Genomic DNA, 17486 nt, shown 5'->3' with positions numbered 1-17486 from the left:
GGCAGGTGTCTCCAGTTCCTCTCCAAACTGACGGCTGGTAGACAGTGAGCCAGAGGTGGAGGATGAGTAGCTATAGGCCGAGGAGGAGGAGTATCCGGGGGCAGCTGTGGTGGCATACTGAAAGTTTGCATCAAAAGACGTCCTACTCAAAGGGTCAGGTGTCTTCTGTTTCTTAAACTCAGCATCACCTCCGTCATACTGGTAATAACTGTCCTCTGACGTCAGAGTCAAATCTCCTTTAGCTTTGTCTGTGGTCTGAGTCAAACCAAATGAGTCTTTCTCCTCGTGTCCATATGAGTATTCAAATGCTGAGGAATAGCTGGGACCTGTGGCTTCTGCAGCAGTTGGTTTTCCACTGGGTGAGTCATTGTCTATTTTGTTTCCAGCGTCTGTGAGCGATCTGTAGCTGCTCTCAGTTACTTCTGGCTTCCCTTGGCTGTTGTAGCCGTAACCTGCCATGGAAACCAAAAACTCTGGCCTGTTTAAACCACGCATTTCACTGACTGGGCTTATTCCATCTTTCTCAGATTTCTCTTTGACTCCCTTCTCCATGTTATAATTATCAGCACATTGATCAACTTCATCTTCCTCCTCCTCCTCATCATCATCATCATCTTCATCTTGAACTTCATCATCATCATAATCCTCCTCATCCTTAGCCGTTAGCTTTCGCATATCCACCTCCAAACACGCTCCCTTGTCACTCAAGCTCGTGGCTTCTCTCTTGGCCGTCTCTGTAGAGACCGTTTGAGGCTGCGCTGACTCTTTAAAAGACACAGAGACTTTATCTGATGACAAAGATGTAGACATGACCTCAGGTTTATCTGCTGCTGAAGGAAATCTACTTCCTGTGTAATCCAATGTCACATGTTCTTTCTCGTCCTCAAATGGGCCTACAGAGGAAATGCTCTTGGAGTCAAGCCATGATGTGGTGGAGAAATCGGAAGACGATTTCGGTCCTTCTTTTTCTGGTACATTTTCCACTGATTTGACTGAGGACAGATGTTCATCTTTCTGTAAAACCACTCCATCCTTTGGAATGTCCTTCTCCACCTTATCAAAGGACTCCTGCTGGTATGTATCAGAGTCTGCTGAGCTGGTTTTGCTGTCATAAATGTCACCGTATGAGAATGTCTTTCCATGGACATAGGGTGTGTCTTGCCTTATATACAGGGCTTTTTCTTTGCTCTCCTTCTCGGGACAATCATAAAGACTGAAGTGAACATTCTTCTCTGGCTCCTTAGAAGTAATATCAACTTTCTCTGTGCGATCAGTTTTAAAATCAGCGTTGCCTTTATCTACTGATGTGAGCTTAGAGGCTGCATTGCCTCCAAAATCACTGTCTTCTTCATCATCATCTTCATCTTCGTCTGAGTACACCGCAGGAGGTTCAATTTTCACCTCAGTACTCAGAGACACTTCTTCTTCTTTGACCGAGCTCTTGACTTCTGTTTCTGCAGCTGATTTGGCCTCTGAACTGTAGTCATAGTCCAGGAAGCAGCCCTCTTTGGCCTCCATGAGTTTGGCTTTAACCGTAGGCTTTAAATCTGGTTTGGCATAAAAGTCTTCATCTTCTTCTTCGGATTCTTCAGATACTTCAAATGTGGTCTTGTCTCCTGGCAGACCAATCAAGGAGGTGGCGTCTGAAATGGTGACAGACTTCTCTGTCTTCAGGAGCATAGCAGTGGCATCACCAAACTTCTCTTCTATTTTAAAGACCTTGTCTTCTGTAGGGGAGTAACTGCTGCTCGTAGGCACAGACTGTGTGGGTGAGGCCAGTTTCATTGTGCTGTCATCTGGACTTAAACATCTATCCTCGCTGTCATGCCTGGAGTGGAACTCTAACCCAGGTGAAAACGGTGGAGGAGGTGAAGGAGTCTTAATCTCAGCAGCAGCTTTAAACGCCTCTGTGTTCAGAAGACTCTGGTCTTCTTTGATGTTCTGTGTAGAAGAAAACGTAGGCGATGAAAATGAATCCTTTTGCTGCAGGATTTTGGATGCTGCCTGTTCGTAGCCCTCTTGGAGTTTACCCAGAGGCACGTCAACATTTGGAGTCTGGTCTTCATCTTCGTCTTCATCATCATCTTCTATATCATGCTGTGAGTCAACCTTTGCATCACCTTCCATCTCAGGAATGTGCGGCTGGTACTCATCAGAGGAGGGGCTCTTGAAGCACTTGTCGTCCTCCAGAGAGGAGGTGGGTGAAATGGTTCCTGCGGAGTGAAGATACTCCTTTCCCGGCACAGCATCTGCGCGTGATGGGGTGCTGTTTATAGTGTCCAGCAAAAGAGAGTTCCTCCCGACGTCTTCAGTCTTCAGTGCTGTGACTGAGGCAACTGACTGGTCCTCGGCTACAGACGTGGCAAAGGACGAGAGTTTGTCATAATCTGTGATGGACGTTGCTGAAGAGATGTGCTCTTCCTCTGCGAGAGGTGCAGCGATGATGGCAGGGAAAGGAGCGAACTCACCCTCAGCACGTCCCATGAATATCTTGTGTTTGGCATCTGCAACATCGGACACTGTTGAGCTCTTCATCTCTTTGATCCCAGGCATGGAGTCAAACGTCCCAGGGACATCAGGGACAGATATGTCATAGGAGGCCACATCGTAGCGCAGCTGTGGGATCCTGTCCTCCGATTCTTCATGGATCTCTTCATCAGAGAGCGTCTGTTCAGTCTCAGAGTAGCCGGGGATTGTCTCATCTTGGATGTATGAGAACTGCTCTGAGACAGACGCTGCTTGAACAACAACTGCTGGAGTTGATAAAATCTTACTGTCAGCTTGCTTGCTTTCCCCCTCTTTCCCACTTTTGTCCTTCTTTGTCTCCTCCGGTTTATATTTCAGTAACTCATCATCTTCTGTTCCTTCAAGTTCTGCTTTCTCTATGACATCGTCCTCCTCCTCCGAGCTGTCACTTTTCTTTGATCGCTCGAAGTCGTCCTCAACTGTGTGTTTGTCTTGTTTCTCCATTTTGTCCTCTTCCAGCTTCTTGTCAGAGATGTTACTTGTATCCTCCTGAATGGCCGCCACAGTTCTTGGTGTAGCTCCGTCGTAGTTGCCCTCTCCCTGGCTGACAGGGGATTTGGCCAGTTCAGAGTGTGACTGAAGGGGTGGGGCTGAGTCTTTCTGGTCTGGGGAAACTGAGGTAGAAGTGATGGGGTCTGTGTACAGTGAATGTACAGGTGTAACGTCATTCTGAACCGGCTCAGTCTTAGGCCTGGACAACTCTTCTTGTTTGAGAGCCTCAAAATCCTCAGTAAGGTCTTCAGGTGAAGACACAATGGACCTGTCAGCCAGAGCAGCTGCTGCCACCTCTGCTGTCACATTATTGGTCAGTGGACGCTTCTCATTTGCTTCCTGCTTTGTGGCTTTGTTTTTGTCTGTTTTGGGTTTAGCCTGAGTCTTGGCCTTATGCAGAGTTTTTCTAACTTCTGGGGTGAGAGGCTTCAGGTCAGGCTTGGTAATTTTTCTCAACTCTGGTTTACCTGGATCCTTCTTTTTGTCCTCTTTGGCTTTACTGTCTTTTTTCTCCTCTTTTCGTTTATTGTCATCTTTCTTTACGTCATGTTTTTCTTTCTTAACTTCTTTTTTTTCTTTGTCTTTCTTTTCGTCCATCTTGGATGCTTTTTCCTTCTTGACAGATTTTTCCTTAATAATTTTCTTTTTCTCTGTCGCAGGAGCCACCTGAATGTTTTTCTGTTGCTTAGTAGCTTTCAGACTTTCACTTTTGATTTTTTTCTCCTCTTTCTTTTCAACGGTACTTTCACTTTTGGGCTCTTCCTCTTGTCCACTGCTATCTTTCTTTGATGTTTTAGATTGGGGCTTGGGTGATTTAAGACTTTCCTTACTGTCTGTTCTTGATCTCATTTTCGTCTGTTTAACGACAGGAAGCGGGGCACCAGAAGAAATATCCTTTTGGGTGGCCACTGGGTAGCGCAAAAAGTCAAGATGTTTTAGTTTCTCAAGACCCTCGAAGATTTTATTTTGGGGCGCATTTCCTGGAAACAACACCCTGACTATCCTTTCTGTGGGTCGATGGGGAATCCAAACAATAAGAGCAGTCACTGAAGTCAAGTACGGAACAGATATTTCCCCCTCTTTTCCATTGGACATCATGATTCCTGTCTTGGCCTTGCTGTTTCCAGCCCATTTCTGCATCAGAAACTGCATCTCCTTACTCTCTTTAACAGGGTTTAGGACATACATGTCCAATTTACCAACACCTAGTTTGTGGAACAGTGTGATGGGTTCGATGGTGTTGCTGACGACCCTGTGCAGAGGCTCTGGTGTGATGCCAAGCTTGTTGAGATACTGCAGTGTAAGACAGGCTTCCTCAATGCTTCGCTTCGCCTTGGGTGTGGACTCAAGTGTCTGAAGTTTCTCTGGTACATTAAAAAACACAATGCCAAGTTCAGGAGAGATCAGGTTCTTCATCCACTCTCCACTGTGGCTGGAGCCGGACCCTTTGTTCCGCTCCTCCTCCTGCTCAGCAATCTTTCTCTGAAACAGCCCGTTGATACCTGGGAGGTTGTCAGCCCCAATGTGGGTGAGCAGAACGGAGTCTATCCTGTCCAGGTGACGAACCAGCTTCCAGAAGCATGACTTCCGTTCAGAACCTCCATCTACCAAGACATTGAACCCATTCACAGAGAACAAAGCAGAGTCACCCCTGCCTCCAGGGAAAATGTAGCAGCAAGGTTTGGACAGCTTCAGAAAACCCCCAGAGGTCGGGGGCTCCAGGAGTTCAAATGGTGATGGCACGTCCACTGTCTCTGAGACATATTCAGTGAACTCTGATACTCCATCCATATTGGGGAGCCTGTGTTCAGGGTTCAAGTGGAATTCTAGTAGGTTCTGAAGCTGTTGGTGCTCCTCAGTTTGGCACAAGGAGCTCCAGCCACCGTCTCCCTGACAGGAAATGGTAAGTTTGGCTGGGTGTTCTGAGTAGGTCCTGGATAGGACTGCAGTCACCTGAGTGAAGGAGGAGTAAAGAAAATATAAACTGAAAAAAAAAACCTTGACACTGTGTCAGAATGTTGCAGAGAAAGTGTGTTTGTCTTACTTCAGGGTTGGTGATGACGTGGGAGAGGTGCTGCCAGGTGAAGGCACCACCTTGTAGTTGGATGTCACCTCCCTGATCAGAGCTCTGACCACTCAAAATTAACAGCTTTTTTCCAGCAGAGTTGGTGATCAGAGAGTGAACCTAAATAATATAGATGGAAATACAGTGTTTTATATGAAGGAACTGTGTTAAGACATTTACATGGAAAGGTCCAAATGAGTGGTAACAATCATGTTATCATGTAAATAAGCAAAGCATATATCGTCATTATTACATATTTTTTTACATATAATTAATTTACAAAAATTAAAATCATCAGCTTATTTGTGATAAAGATTATGTTCCTTAGCAGGTATCTACTATCTACCAAAAAAGTACTACTTTGTTACTAAATACTGCAATTTTGTTGAAAAAAAAAGGAAAACAAACCATATAAAACACTGACCTCCCACTGGACGTATATGTGAAAAACTTGTGTGCGTGTGCAGATCAGGTGATCACTGACCTTGGGGTTGTTTGGTTGTCGTGGGTTTGACTCACCTCTGAAACTGTGGTTTCCTCTGATGGGTTCACCAACACCACTGTCTCTAGGACATCACTCTGATAATGGAGAATTCTCTGACCTACAGAAAAAGATAAATACATTATTAGCACAGTATGCATATCTTACTGACACATCCAATAATATGAAACAAGAAAAAAATAGAATAACTAAAGTGATGATTTTGAACATAAAGAAACTATAAAGACTAGATGATTCCAAACATACACTAATGCTGGTCATCATTCTTTTAGTATGTCCAGAGACACATTCTGGAATATTCTGGACCTTGCAGACTTTAACCCTAGGATCCGTGCTGTATGACCACAGTCTGACAACGACGCAGATTCTCCACTGCATCCTAATTTATACTATGCGTATCTGCATATCTCTGTTGTAGTATATATAATCCTGCGAATGCATGTATTTACAGTCACAGCAACAGCAGAATAAAATCCCTCAGCCTGTCAGCGATAGGCCTCATTGGCTGTTGCTATGGCAATGGTTCTCTGACTGTTTTTCCTGGTTGCGGGTGGGAGGGAGACGCATTGCAGCATTTCTGTGAGAGGGAGGGGAGGATTGTACTGCATGACACAATGCTGGCAGCATCACATGGTACAGGTGGTGAAGACAAGTGCTAAAATAACAGCAGCAGCAGCAGCAATATTATAAGTATGCAGCTGTTTCTTCACAGGATCTATATTTAGCTACTGTCTCTTCCTTTATCACAAAATACACAATTGTGTTGGAGCCATTTAATCCTCCTTTCAACAGGAAAAGAAAAGGGAAAGGCAGTGAATGGAGGGAAATAATGATAATCTGGACGATTCAACGCCACACAGTAGAGCTTTGGTTTTATATGTTAATTACAGCAGGGAGAAAATCATGCACCTGTCAAATCAGCAGGTGCTTTGTACCATGGACCACCACTAATGAGTCATTAGGACTCATTGATTATGTTTGTGTTAAAAATAATAAAAACACTGAAGACACTGTAACGGAAGTCTCACCTGACATGGTAAAATAGTCAGTGGCAAAATTAGGTGTTATCAGTTTCACAGCTCTTCAACAGAAAATGTTATGAATTAAACAAAGACATAAAAAGCCCCACAGATGCTGTGATTGACAGCTCAGCCAACCAGTAGTAGACTGTTTGCCAACCTTCAGTCAAAAGAGCACTGATGAATCCACAGCCCAGTGATATGTCAGCTGTGGATCTGTGTTCATTTGTTGAAGCAGAGCATGACCCACATATTTCACTCTTTACCTCCTTTATAGTTTACTCTACATTTACTCTACATGCTGTGGAAGAAATACAGGCGTTTAAAATAAGACAGAGAGAAGTTGAGCCTGAGGCAGGTCAACATTTCCACAGTTAGACTGTTGGAAAAAACACTGGACAAAACAGCAATAATCATATATATTGCTAAACATGTTTGCACATCCATCCATGTTTACATAACAATAGGAAATAGGTAATGATATTAGTAAATTGACTAAATCCTGATGAAATCCTGAAAGATAAGGCTTTTCACTCTCCACACACACACACACACAAAATGTACAGAGTGTCAGAGACATTGTTGTATATATTAGAAGCTCTGGTCTGTGATCTAGTGGAGTGGAGGAACTTTAGAAACAAGAGGAGACACATTATCAAATATAATCTCGGAAATGGACTCGCTGTACGTCCCTGGATAAATCAATTCTGCTGTAATGTCTGCACACCAAGACCAGGAAAGTAGTCCACTTAGATAGATAAGTCAAGCTTGGCTTAAATGTGCATACTTAATGACAATCCTCTTATAAAACACTCAGTGACTTTGGCACATTTCTGCTACACACTGGGTTTATGCTGTGCATGTAGCACAAAACATGGTTATTGGCAGCCATTTTTGTCCACAGAGACATTTCCTCTCTAGCTACCACTGTGTCCAGAACATCCCCATTAGCTTAGCTTTGTTGACTGGACTCATTTTTAATTAGGTCACGATAAAGGCTACTGTACCTCGATAACAGAAGCTATGAGTTGTCCTCTGTCTTGGTTTGGTCTGTTGTCGAGGGGGTTTTAGTCATGTGACCAGACCAGGTCAATGTACATGTAGTGAAACTGGCACTGTGAAGGTTATTTGTGTTTAGTTAGCGTTATTTCTTCTAACAACGCAGTTGGTTTCATTCTGTGGAGTCGTGTTGTAGTTACTAGGACTGATATCTGTATCTACTATTTAAGACTTTATGTATTTGTGTGAAGTAAGAACTTCACGTATACCCAATGACGATGTAACTGCAGCAAACAAGACAGTAAAGTGAACTGTGTCTGTGAGCAGATTGCTATTTGAAGGAAGGTACTCTAGAGGTTATGGTGTAAACGAAGTGTAATCAGGAGGTGATTTGTACCTGCTGTTATCACCGTCAGACGTGTCAAATCAAAAGCTGTGAGACAATTGATCAAAACACCCAGTTCTGACAACGAAAGCAGTGTTCATGTACAACTGAAGTCTGACGGTCTCCAATTTGGATGTTTTACATCTGTATATAGGTATGTTTTTATATAGTTAGAAGAAGGGGAAGAACAAAAAACAAGCTAACCAAGAGATAGCTTAGTAGCAGCAAAAGAAACAAAATATAACCACTAACATTCGGTCTTTTTCTGCAAATATATCAATCGGCCCAATGTAGAAAAACTGAAGTTAGAATCCTTATTGTAATACTTTTCTACTCTTCTTCAGGTTACAGTTCAGATGCTCCCTCAACCCAGCATTTGCGACTTATAATTCATAAGAGGTTAAGGGGATGTTTGAGACTGAAAGACTTTTCTTTATGTATTTAAATTGTTAACATAACTGTTTGGTACTATTATCCCTTCTGTGCTTCTACACTGTCAAATCTTAAAGTTTCTATTACATATAAATATTCCCAAATGTTACTACAAATTCTGAAAATAAAGACTTACAGTTACCTTTAACTATAATTGCTATAAACTATAAACTCCTCAACGGCATCTGCATCTCAAGATGGAGGTGACACCAACAGTTCCCACTGTATTTGTTTTTCAAATGGTGGTGCTGAATTAAGTTACATCTGATGTCATGGTAAAACCTAATCACAGCAGTGGAGTGGCTGAAACACCAGTCAGTCTGGAGCCACACCTCTTACCAAACCATTCAGTCCATCCATGATACACCCTCACTGATGCTGCTGAGCTCAGCACTCTGCCTCAACTGCCCTGAGGCGTTATGGGTTTCTACAAAGCACAAGTAGTTTGTGGTGCGTGTGTGTGTGTTTGAAAGGATGGGGTTCGGTTACTGGAGACAATATCTGACCTTGTTCAGACGTCTTTGGTCATCACCAAAACTAAACATTCAAGACAATGATAAAGATGCTCAGGGATTTCAGGAGAGCTTCAACCTTCTTTCATATGCATAAAAAATAACATTGTTGTCGATTAATTGATGTAGTTGAACAAACTGTGGGAAACCACCACAAGTGGCAGAGCAGACTGTGATGTGGCCACTAACGGAAAAGTTTCCTCAGTACAGTTTAAATGGACTTACATAACAGAGCAGTTAAACAGCAGCCTGTGTCACAGCAAGCTAAAACACCCTGCTTCAATTAGAAACTGGGTGAACGGCTTCAGAGCAAAATGAACTGTCCATTCATTTCAATGTTTGTTTGTTTTAATGTCAATCTCTATGCCTTCATCTGGTGAAGAACTTTACAGTTGGGTTTGTTGCATAAGCTATTTTACTATTATTCAAAGGGCTGTCCAGATCCATGTCACTTCACTTCAGTTGTGTCCAGTGGTAGATTACAGCCTCACAGTCAGGGTGTCTCAGATACTACTTCCAGGTCAAAAGATGTGCTGCATATTTCCCACTATAAAAAAATCAGGTCACCTGAATTTACTCCGCTGAATGTGGAGCATGTAGTTAAAAGTGACGGTAGCATGAGTCAGATAACTGTTAACAAAAAAAACAAAACCAGGAAGAGGTGTCCATAAAAGACACAGACCAGAGAGTTGTTATTGGAAATATTTCACCAAAAAAAAAAAAAAAACAAACCCCAGAGCTAACCACTGGTACAGTCCCTAAATATCTATTTATAAATGGAACAGTGATTCATTTGAGCTCATATAAACATCAACAAACAAACATGTATTCCACTTTGGATAATTCTAATTATCATTTCAGTAGGTTAAGAGAATTGACACATCATAAAACACCAAGGTATTCCTCTAAGTTGAGAAATTCGTTATTTTCCATTATTCAACCAAGTGTAGTGTTTTGTCTGTGTATTAATGTTTAGTTTGGTTTTCATATCTTTTGAAGAAACGTGTGTTTTAGGTCCATTTCCCATGCATTAGCTGACACTAAAAGAAAGCCTGTCAAAATCGGAACATCCTCAGTCCTGTCCATGTTGAAGAGGTGTCTTATGTAATGTGTATGTGTAAGTCCATAGGAACAAATCGTCTAATATATCTAATAAAATGTCTAATATATCAGAATAATATATCTTAGACCCCAGCATGTCAATCATGGCCCTCAGACCTCAACTTGACTTACATAAATATTAATATACTATAAGTAAAGTAACAAAACACAATTGACAGTAAACACTGTGTTGTCAAATTATATAGTATGAGTTTGGAGCTAGAAAAGAGAGTAATACTTCGGTAAAATCCGTGTTATTGCTGACATCAAAACGTAATTATATGCACACTCACATAGGTACAGCGTGTTCCGGTTCTATTACAGGCTCTATAGTCCAATGACAACTGCATGCACTGACGTTAGTGATAATGTTACTCACGTTAGTCCAGTGAACGGCCTGTAAACGGACTTCTTTCATACAGAACAGTGGGATTAAAGCGCTGATTCTGACCAACAACATGCACAGGTCGCTCCACGGTGCCGATCCAGTTCAGCCCGGTTCTAACCCAGATTTAAACGCATCATCGATATCATCATCGTATCTTCGTCTGTGAAGCTGTAACCAAGAATAAACACTAGGTCGTCCTTCAGAGGAAAGGATGGAGCAGAGAGAGTGATGCTGCTGCTGCTGCTGCTGCCGCTGAAGATGAGAATGAGGATGACGGGGAGGATGAAGAACCGGATCACTTTCACTCTGAACACCAGTTTCTCCACCTTCCACTGACTTCTACTGCGCCCTCTCCTCGGTTCGTGCTGCGTTCATGAACCCATCGTAAATTCGGAGGTTCTCTTATGAATGAGCGGCGTTAAAACATAGTGCGAGAACTCTGTTCTCAGTTTCCTTCTAGTTCTTCTTAAAAGGCAGACTTTTGGTACACCAACAGGACGCGTCGTGCTGAGAAACTGACATGAAATAAGTAAAATAGAGAAGATATTTGAAAAATGAAAAAAAGTTTGGGTTCTTGGCTCAAGTAACTTTTCTTTAATGACAAACTCCTAAACTAATTATCCAACTGATAATTTGATTATGACTCAAAGTCAAGTATTTAGTCAGTGAATTCAATTTGATCTGCAGCGACCGAACTCGATTCAAACTTCTATATTTCAGAATCTGACTGTACGTCTGTCTCTTTTACTTGTTGGACAATTTTTTTACTAGTTGGACAATCTTAATTCTGACTGTACGTCTGTCTCTTTTACTTAATTAAATTCCCTTAATTAGTTGGACAATCTTAACGTTTGTGACACCATTATATAGGATGGGAAATTTGAGAATTTGGTTCCCTGTCCAGAACAGGAAGGAGAAGGACTTAGGCCCAGTTGTTTTTATATATGTGATGTAAGAGAGTTCAGATTCAAATTACGGAGGATAAAAATGACTGGAGATGAAGCTGCCTGGAAAGAGGAGAGAAGAAAATCCCAGAATAGATTTATGGATGTAATGAAAGAGGACCTGGATGTATCTTAAGGAACAATAATGGAGGGAAACAACAGTGTAAGATGGAGGCAGTTGATCTGATGCAGCAACCTCTGAAAGGAGCAACTAAACGTAGAATAGAATAGAATGGTTGCCTATCAACCCCCTACAGCGACTGGTTATAAAGGTTTAACCTGATCAGAAGAAGAGTTTTTTTAACTTCAATTATTTCTTTGCACAGGAGTGACAAAAGACCATGAAATTGAGCGTACTTCAGTATAGACCCTAAATTGTACTTCAGTCATCCTAACAGGAACTAATTCCAAACAAAAGCGTGATTATATAATATAGTTTAATTCCATGTTATTCTGTGAAACGTAAGTGAATCATTTGGAGAAATGCAGCAATAGTTTAGATCTCGTTATGGACATTTCAAAAATTCCCTTTAGAAGCTGTTTAAACTGTATTTACTGCTGGTATTTCACTCTCAGTCTTTTAGTGTGCTCCAAATCCAGTTTCTGGATGATGTACAAATGCTTTTTATGCACATTATGTGGGAGGCTTGACTATAGAGGGAAGTATGTAGAAATTGTAGATGATCAGTTCTGGAAAGTAGGCTTTGAACACAGCTGCGCCTCAACCAGCAGCTGCAGGGTGGGACAAGGTCAAAATTAGACTCCCTTTACCCAGCATTCACTGTAAATCATTATACATGAGTAACAAACACAGAGACACGTTCAAACTCTGGCAGGGAGGTGAACGTCAAAGTCTTTGTAACAATGAAAACGTCTGGACAAGACGGTCTCCAGCTGTAAAAGAAAAAGAAATAAAACAAATGGTCTGTTTTAGCAGAAAACATAATAAATTAAAAATCCTTGTCTGTTTTACCAGGGGATCATTCTGCAAGTCCAGTTTGAAAATTCAAGTGCATCATTATTCACTGTGTCAAGGCAGCGCTGAGGAAGCGTCATCTCAGATGACCAGCAGTCTCCTTTAAATGTCATGCAGCTGCTCACTCTCACAGCTCCACTGCTCAGTGCCACACCCCTCTCTCTTTTTCCAGACTCGCTGTTTCTGTTTTCCATGAATGCCTCGGTTTCTCATACCTCGCTCTTCAGGCTGATTCTATCACTATCAAATCTCACACGTGTTGAACAGAGAGAGAGGGCAGCTGGTCAAGGTCACATGGTTGTAAGTATTTGTAGACTGTAGATATTTTTACTTTAACTCTGAGGATTGTTACTTCCACCAAGTGGGATACCGTTCTGTGCGTCAGTTCATTTAAACGACAGCAGTACATTAGATTATAGGGTAGCGCAGCCTGCAGCTTCCTGAGTAAGTGTGGTTTTACCCCAGCTGAATGACGTCACACTCTGTTTGTTACACACATTTACTGAAAACTCCTCAAGTTGTTGACTAAAAACAGGCACACTATATGAATAAAATAAGCTGCTAAAAATGAATAAAAGTTCTCTGTAGAGCTGCAGTTTTCAAAAGTGTATATATATATAAATATATATATACACTTTACAACATATGTATATGTTGTTTATATTTTTAAGTTATATATTGTAATAATGCTACAATAACACTATATTTGTATAAACATACATATATAGCATTATAATACTTTAGCATCATAGCATTATAATATATATATACACATATATATAGCATTATCATACTATTATCATAATATATAGCCTAACAGAATTATTGTTATGCCAGGCCAGACCACCATTAATGAGTGGTGTTCAGACACAAATATACAACTTCACCACTAGATGTTGCTAAATCTCACGCCGTGTGTCTTTACAGCACACATTTTTAGTCTGGTCGTTTGTATGAGACATACATACAGTATACAGTCCAGCTCCAGCACATCCAGTGTGTCTACTGTTACATCGGTCATGTCTGCTCCCCTCCGCAGACATGACCGATGTCTCTGCAGACGCTGCTCTTCCAGCACAGTTCACGTTGCAGTTATTGACTGTCTTTTACAACTTTCAGGGCATCTCATCACACATGCACACACACACACACACAGATGTGGGTCCGGTAGAAGCAGGGGACCCTTCTTTCCCCTTGATTTACAACCCCGACTGCAGAGAAGCAGAGGGGCGGATCAATAACAGCTGCTGAATTATTAATCAGCACCCCCTCTCTAAAACCACACCCAGAATAAATGCTTTTTACAATGGCTGGACTTTTTTTTTATCAATGATGTCATTAATTTTTAACAACTCACTAGATATCTGCCAGGGTTGCAGACTGGGTTCTGTCTGTGTCTGCAGAAGCTCATCCAGACCTTTGCTGCACACTGGTGTCCCCTACAGTGTTTGTCAAAGCACTTTTATGTTGTTTGCTGTGAATTAAATCCTTAACAGGCAGAAATCAATACACAAACGTGGTAATCTGCCAGAAACAAGTAGGATAAAAAAAAAAACACCCCAGGTTCATCCACAGTCCTGACTTAGTAATGGTGCTGTCGATCATATATTTTAAGACAAAGAAAACAAAATGACCCACCTCATACTTTAATGTTGTTTACTCAGCTGTTTTTGACTGATTTCCTGCCAGCAGCTCTCTCTGATGTACGCAATTATTGTCCAAACCCATAGATAATATTAAACCTGTCTGTGTGAAGGTGATGGAACGCTCTTTTTTCTGCCTGATCAGCTGTTACTCTTCTGTCACTCTTAGCACAATTTACTGCCTAACACTGTGAACTCAGTCAAGTCTCAGGCTGTAGTTTGTGGGGGAAATGAAGTCTTTGGACAAGTTTGTTGTAAAGTGAACTTTTTTAATCTGCTAAATAAATGCATCCCTGTCTGATTTGGAAGTGCATTACAATTTTTTTTTAACGTAAAATATACAATTTTGTCTTTATGCGCTTTAATGAAAGTTGTTTTATTAAAATATAAATCAATCCCATAATTCCTGTCATACCAATGACCAGGACATTCATTATTAATACACCGAACGACCATTGCATTGGCACTTGAAATATTCTATTACTCAATGTATATTTTCTCTTATATGTGTTGACTGACTTGTTTGATGAGATTCCGTTATTTCCCACTGCTGACGACTATATCACCCCTGGTTTTGTAGAGATCAGTCTTTATTGTGTGGCTACAGAGTCATTATTTACTGCAACCCATCGGTGACAGGCTATTACTGCAGCCCTCCTCCATCACTTTCTCCTCACCCTGCTCTTTCCCCTACGCTGGGAGAACATGTGACCTTCCATGTCCCTGAGCCTCATCAGTCAAACCGACTACTGGTTGTCCACTGTATAAAAGCTTTAAAAATTCACTGACACAGTGATTAGCTTTTAGATCATTTTATGACACAATAGTTAAAATTGTTTTTTTACAGCCCTAACTAGACTGAGGAAGTACTGTCCTCTTCAGGGAGCTGATAAAAAGACACTATTATAATTTGTGACTTTTAACTTGATAGACACTCCTCTGGTCCATAAAACCTCGGTGGTAAATAATCATTTACTTTTCACATTTTTAAGTGCAGTCTTGACATTTTATTATTCTTTTTACGATGCAAAACTCACAATTTCAAAGCTCAGAAATCTAGTCCATAGCAAACCCTGAATATCTACACTGTGAGAGTGAGTTAGCGCCTAGCGTATTATTTGTTATGATTCAACACAATCATTATTAAAATGCATGGAGTATTGCTGGACAACAGCTTGTTTTTTACATGCCTGTGTAAATACTGCAATATTGCCATACATGTTTTGCCCCTCCCCCACGTGGAATTTAATATTCACATTCGTCAAAAAAGGAACACTGGTCCATTCAGTCTGTGGAAGGATAATACTGTAAAGGGACTTTCAGGCCCAAAACTAAAATCCGAGAAACATTATATAACATCATATGTAGTTTGCTGTATACTAAAACACTTCATTCTAAATACTACAGCCTTCAACAGCCCCACAGGCAGGTCTCTTAGGACAGTCAATGTGTTCACTGTATGTGTTAGGGCAGATTAATGTGTGTATAAGAGGGCAGTGAGACCCACCAAGGACTGGCTGTCCTTCATATGAAATCCAGGAATCAGGAAAAGTAGCAGACATGTTGGAGCTGATGGGATTTTTAATTCACATTACTGTGAGCACTGTGAAGGTTTATGCCACTCACCTCCCACACAGGAGGTGGGCAGCTATGTCTCAAGATTTTCAAGCATTTTTCTAATAAATAATGTGAAGGCGTAACAAATATAAATGTGATGAAAACATCCTATGATTCTCTGCTTTAGTTTGAGGTTACAATTGATCCTATTTGTGAAAAGGCAAGTAAGACCTTATAGATTTTCCTTTGTGCTCCATGTGTCTCAGCCTGTCAGCCATAATGACTACACACTCCCTGATCAGCTGTGTATTAGTATTCAAGGCACAGACTCAATGACAGGCTTCAGTTGGACAGTTCTACAAAGACTGTGTGGGCGCTGTGAGTGGTCGGGCAAAAGCGTAAATATCAATGTGTTCCTTTAAAGCCCGTCATAAAAGAGCTGCTGGTGACGGAGCGCAGAGAGACTGACCTTCACACATTCAGAGAACAGTCACTTTTGAGGACGTTTCACTGGCTGTAACTGATCAATTTTCCAATGTGACCTTTACGTGTATGTGTGCACCAAACACCTTATCTTTCACATCACTGACCTGTGACCTAATTTTTAGGCTAAATGAAACATACACTCAAGGTTACGTATTGCACCAAGGACAGTTGATTTACAGACCTATGTAGACCTATTTAATGAATGTGGAAAATAACTATCTTCTTATTGGCTATTGTCATTGTATGTCGTTATGGCATTTTTAAATGATAGTGAAATATTGCCTCATTATGTTGCACCAGGTGAACCGCCTCCCACCTGCTGATCTCAGATCTGATTATTCGTAGTTCAGTAGACTTACTCAAAAGACTGAAACAAATTGGAAACAAACAAGAAACCAACATTAAGAAAACTGTGAATATTAAGCAAATTAAGCAGGTTGATCATATATCAACCTGCTTAATTTCTTCACATTCTCAACAAATCAGTTTATTTTTTAATAAGAGGCAGCAGTGACTAGAACCCACCAACTGTAACCAGTGACATCTCCGCTCCATTTGTTCCACAGAGTCCTATTGTTTCCCAAATCACAAATGCTGCATCAGGGGATATCATTATTCATTGTCTCTCTCTCACACACACACAGACACAGTTTTCACACGCTCATTTACAGTCTTTAGGATGACAAAAACATCAACAGCATTATTTTCAAGTCAGAAATTTGGACTGAATTGACAAATTGTAGGTTTTCATCAGCAGCTGCTTTAAGACACTACATCAGGCAAACCTGCCTTTGAAAAATGTGTCTGCTGAGCCATGATTTAGAACATGATTGTGTGGCTCCTCAGGCTCCATCAGAAAACAAAGCTTTTTTTACAAGAACATTGGGTACTTCATTTCACAGTTTTTTGTTGTTTTTTTTATCATTCTTGCTAAGTTGCCACTCGGTAGTTTTGGTTCAGGGGAAATAACAGAAGTCAGGGGATATGTGCTCATCTCCCAGTGCTTTCAACCTAATGTGAACAGACATCCCTGTAAGGCAGTATCAACTCTCAGGAAACTTTTAGACGTCTTTTTTAGCCACCCTTTGGTTATGAAACAATATATGTGTATATATTTTTCCAGATGTTCTAATTCCCTCATTCTTTAATGTGATTCGGTGTGAGTTTCTTTCCTGTTTAGCTGAAGGAATTCTGCTCAAAGTTCTGATAATTCTGATAAATGGAGTACCAAGCTAGTCATCTAGTACCAGTCTAAGCAGCTTGGTACCAGCAGTGAAGCTTGTTTAGTTCTGTTGCTGTACATAAAAAGTCACGAACACAAAGTAAACATTCACATTTTATTTCACATAAACGATTTGTTCCCAATGGCCTAAAGCTGAGAATCTGAAAATGTTGCTCAAATACGCAATTCATTTTCCCATTTATTTACAATATGTAACTGTTATGTTTGTGTCAGATG

General features: G+C 41.0%; 1 protein-coding gene across 1 annotated transcript in view; it reads right to left on the bottom strand.

The window, feature by feature from the left end:
• map1aa (microtubule-associated protein 1Aa) overlaps positions 1-17486 on the bottom strand; it is a 26371-nt gene that overhangs the window by 5649 nt on the left and 3236 nt on the right. Inside the window, 3 exon segments of the mRNA XM_017030732.2 lie at positions 1-4971; positions 5063-5203; positions 5603-5685. The exon segment at positions 1-4971 is cut by the window's left edge and continues 36 nt beyond it. Of these exon segments, the coding sequence (XP_016886221.1) occupies positions 1-4971; positions 5063-5203; positions 5603-5685 (5195 nt within the window).

The sequence above is a fragment of the Cynoglossus semilaevis genome, unplaced genomic scaffold (assembly GCF_000523025.1).
Source record: "Cynoglossus semilaevis isolate Cse_v1.0 unplaced genomic scaffold, Cse_v1.0 scaffold1699, whole genome shotgun sequence".
In the NCBI taxonomy this organism is placed as follows: domain Eukaryota; kingdom Metazoa; phylum Chordata; class Actinopteri; order Pleuronectiformes; family Cynoglossidae; genus Cynoglossus; species Cynoglossus semilaevis.
This window is presented reverse-complemented; position numbering and strand designations above follow the sequence as displayed.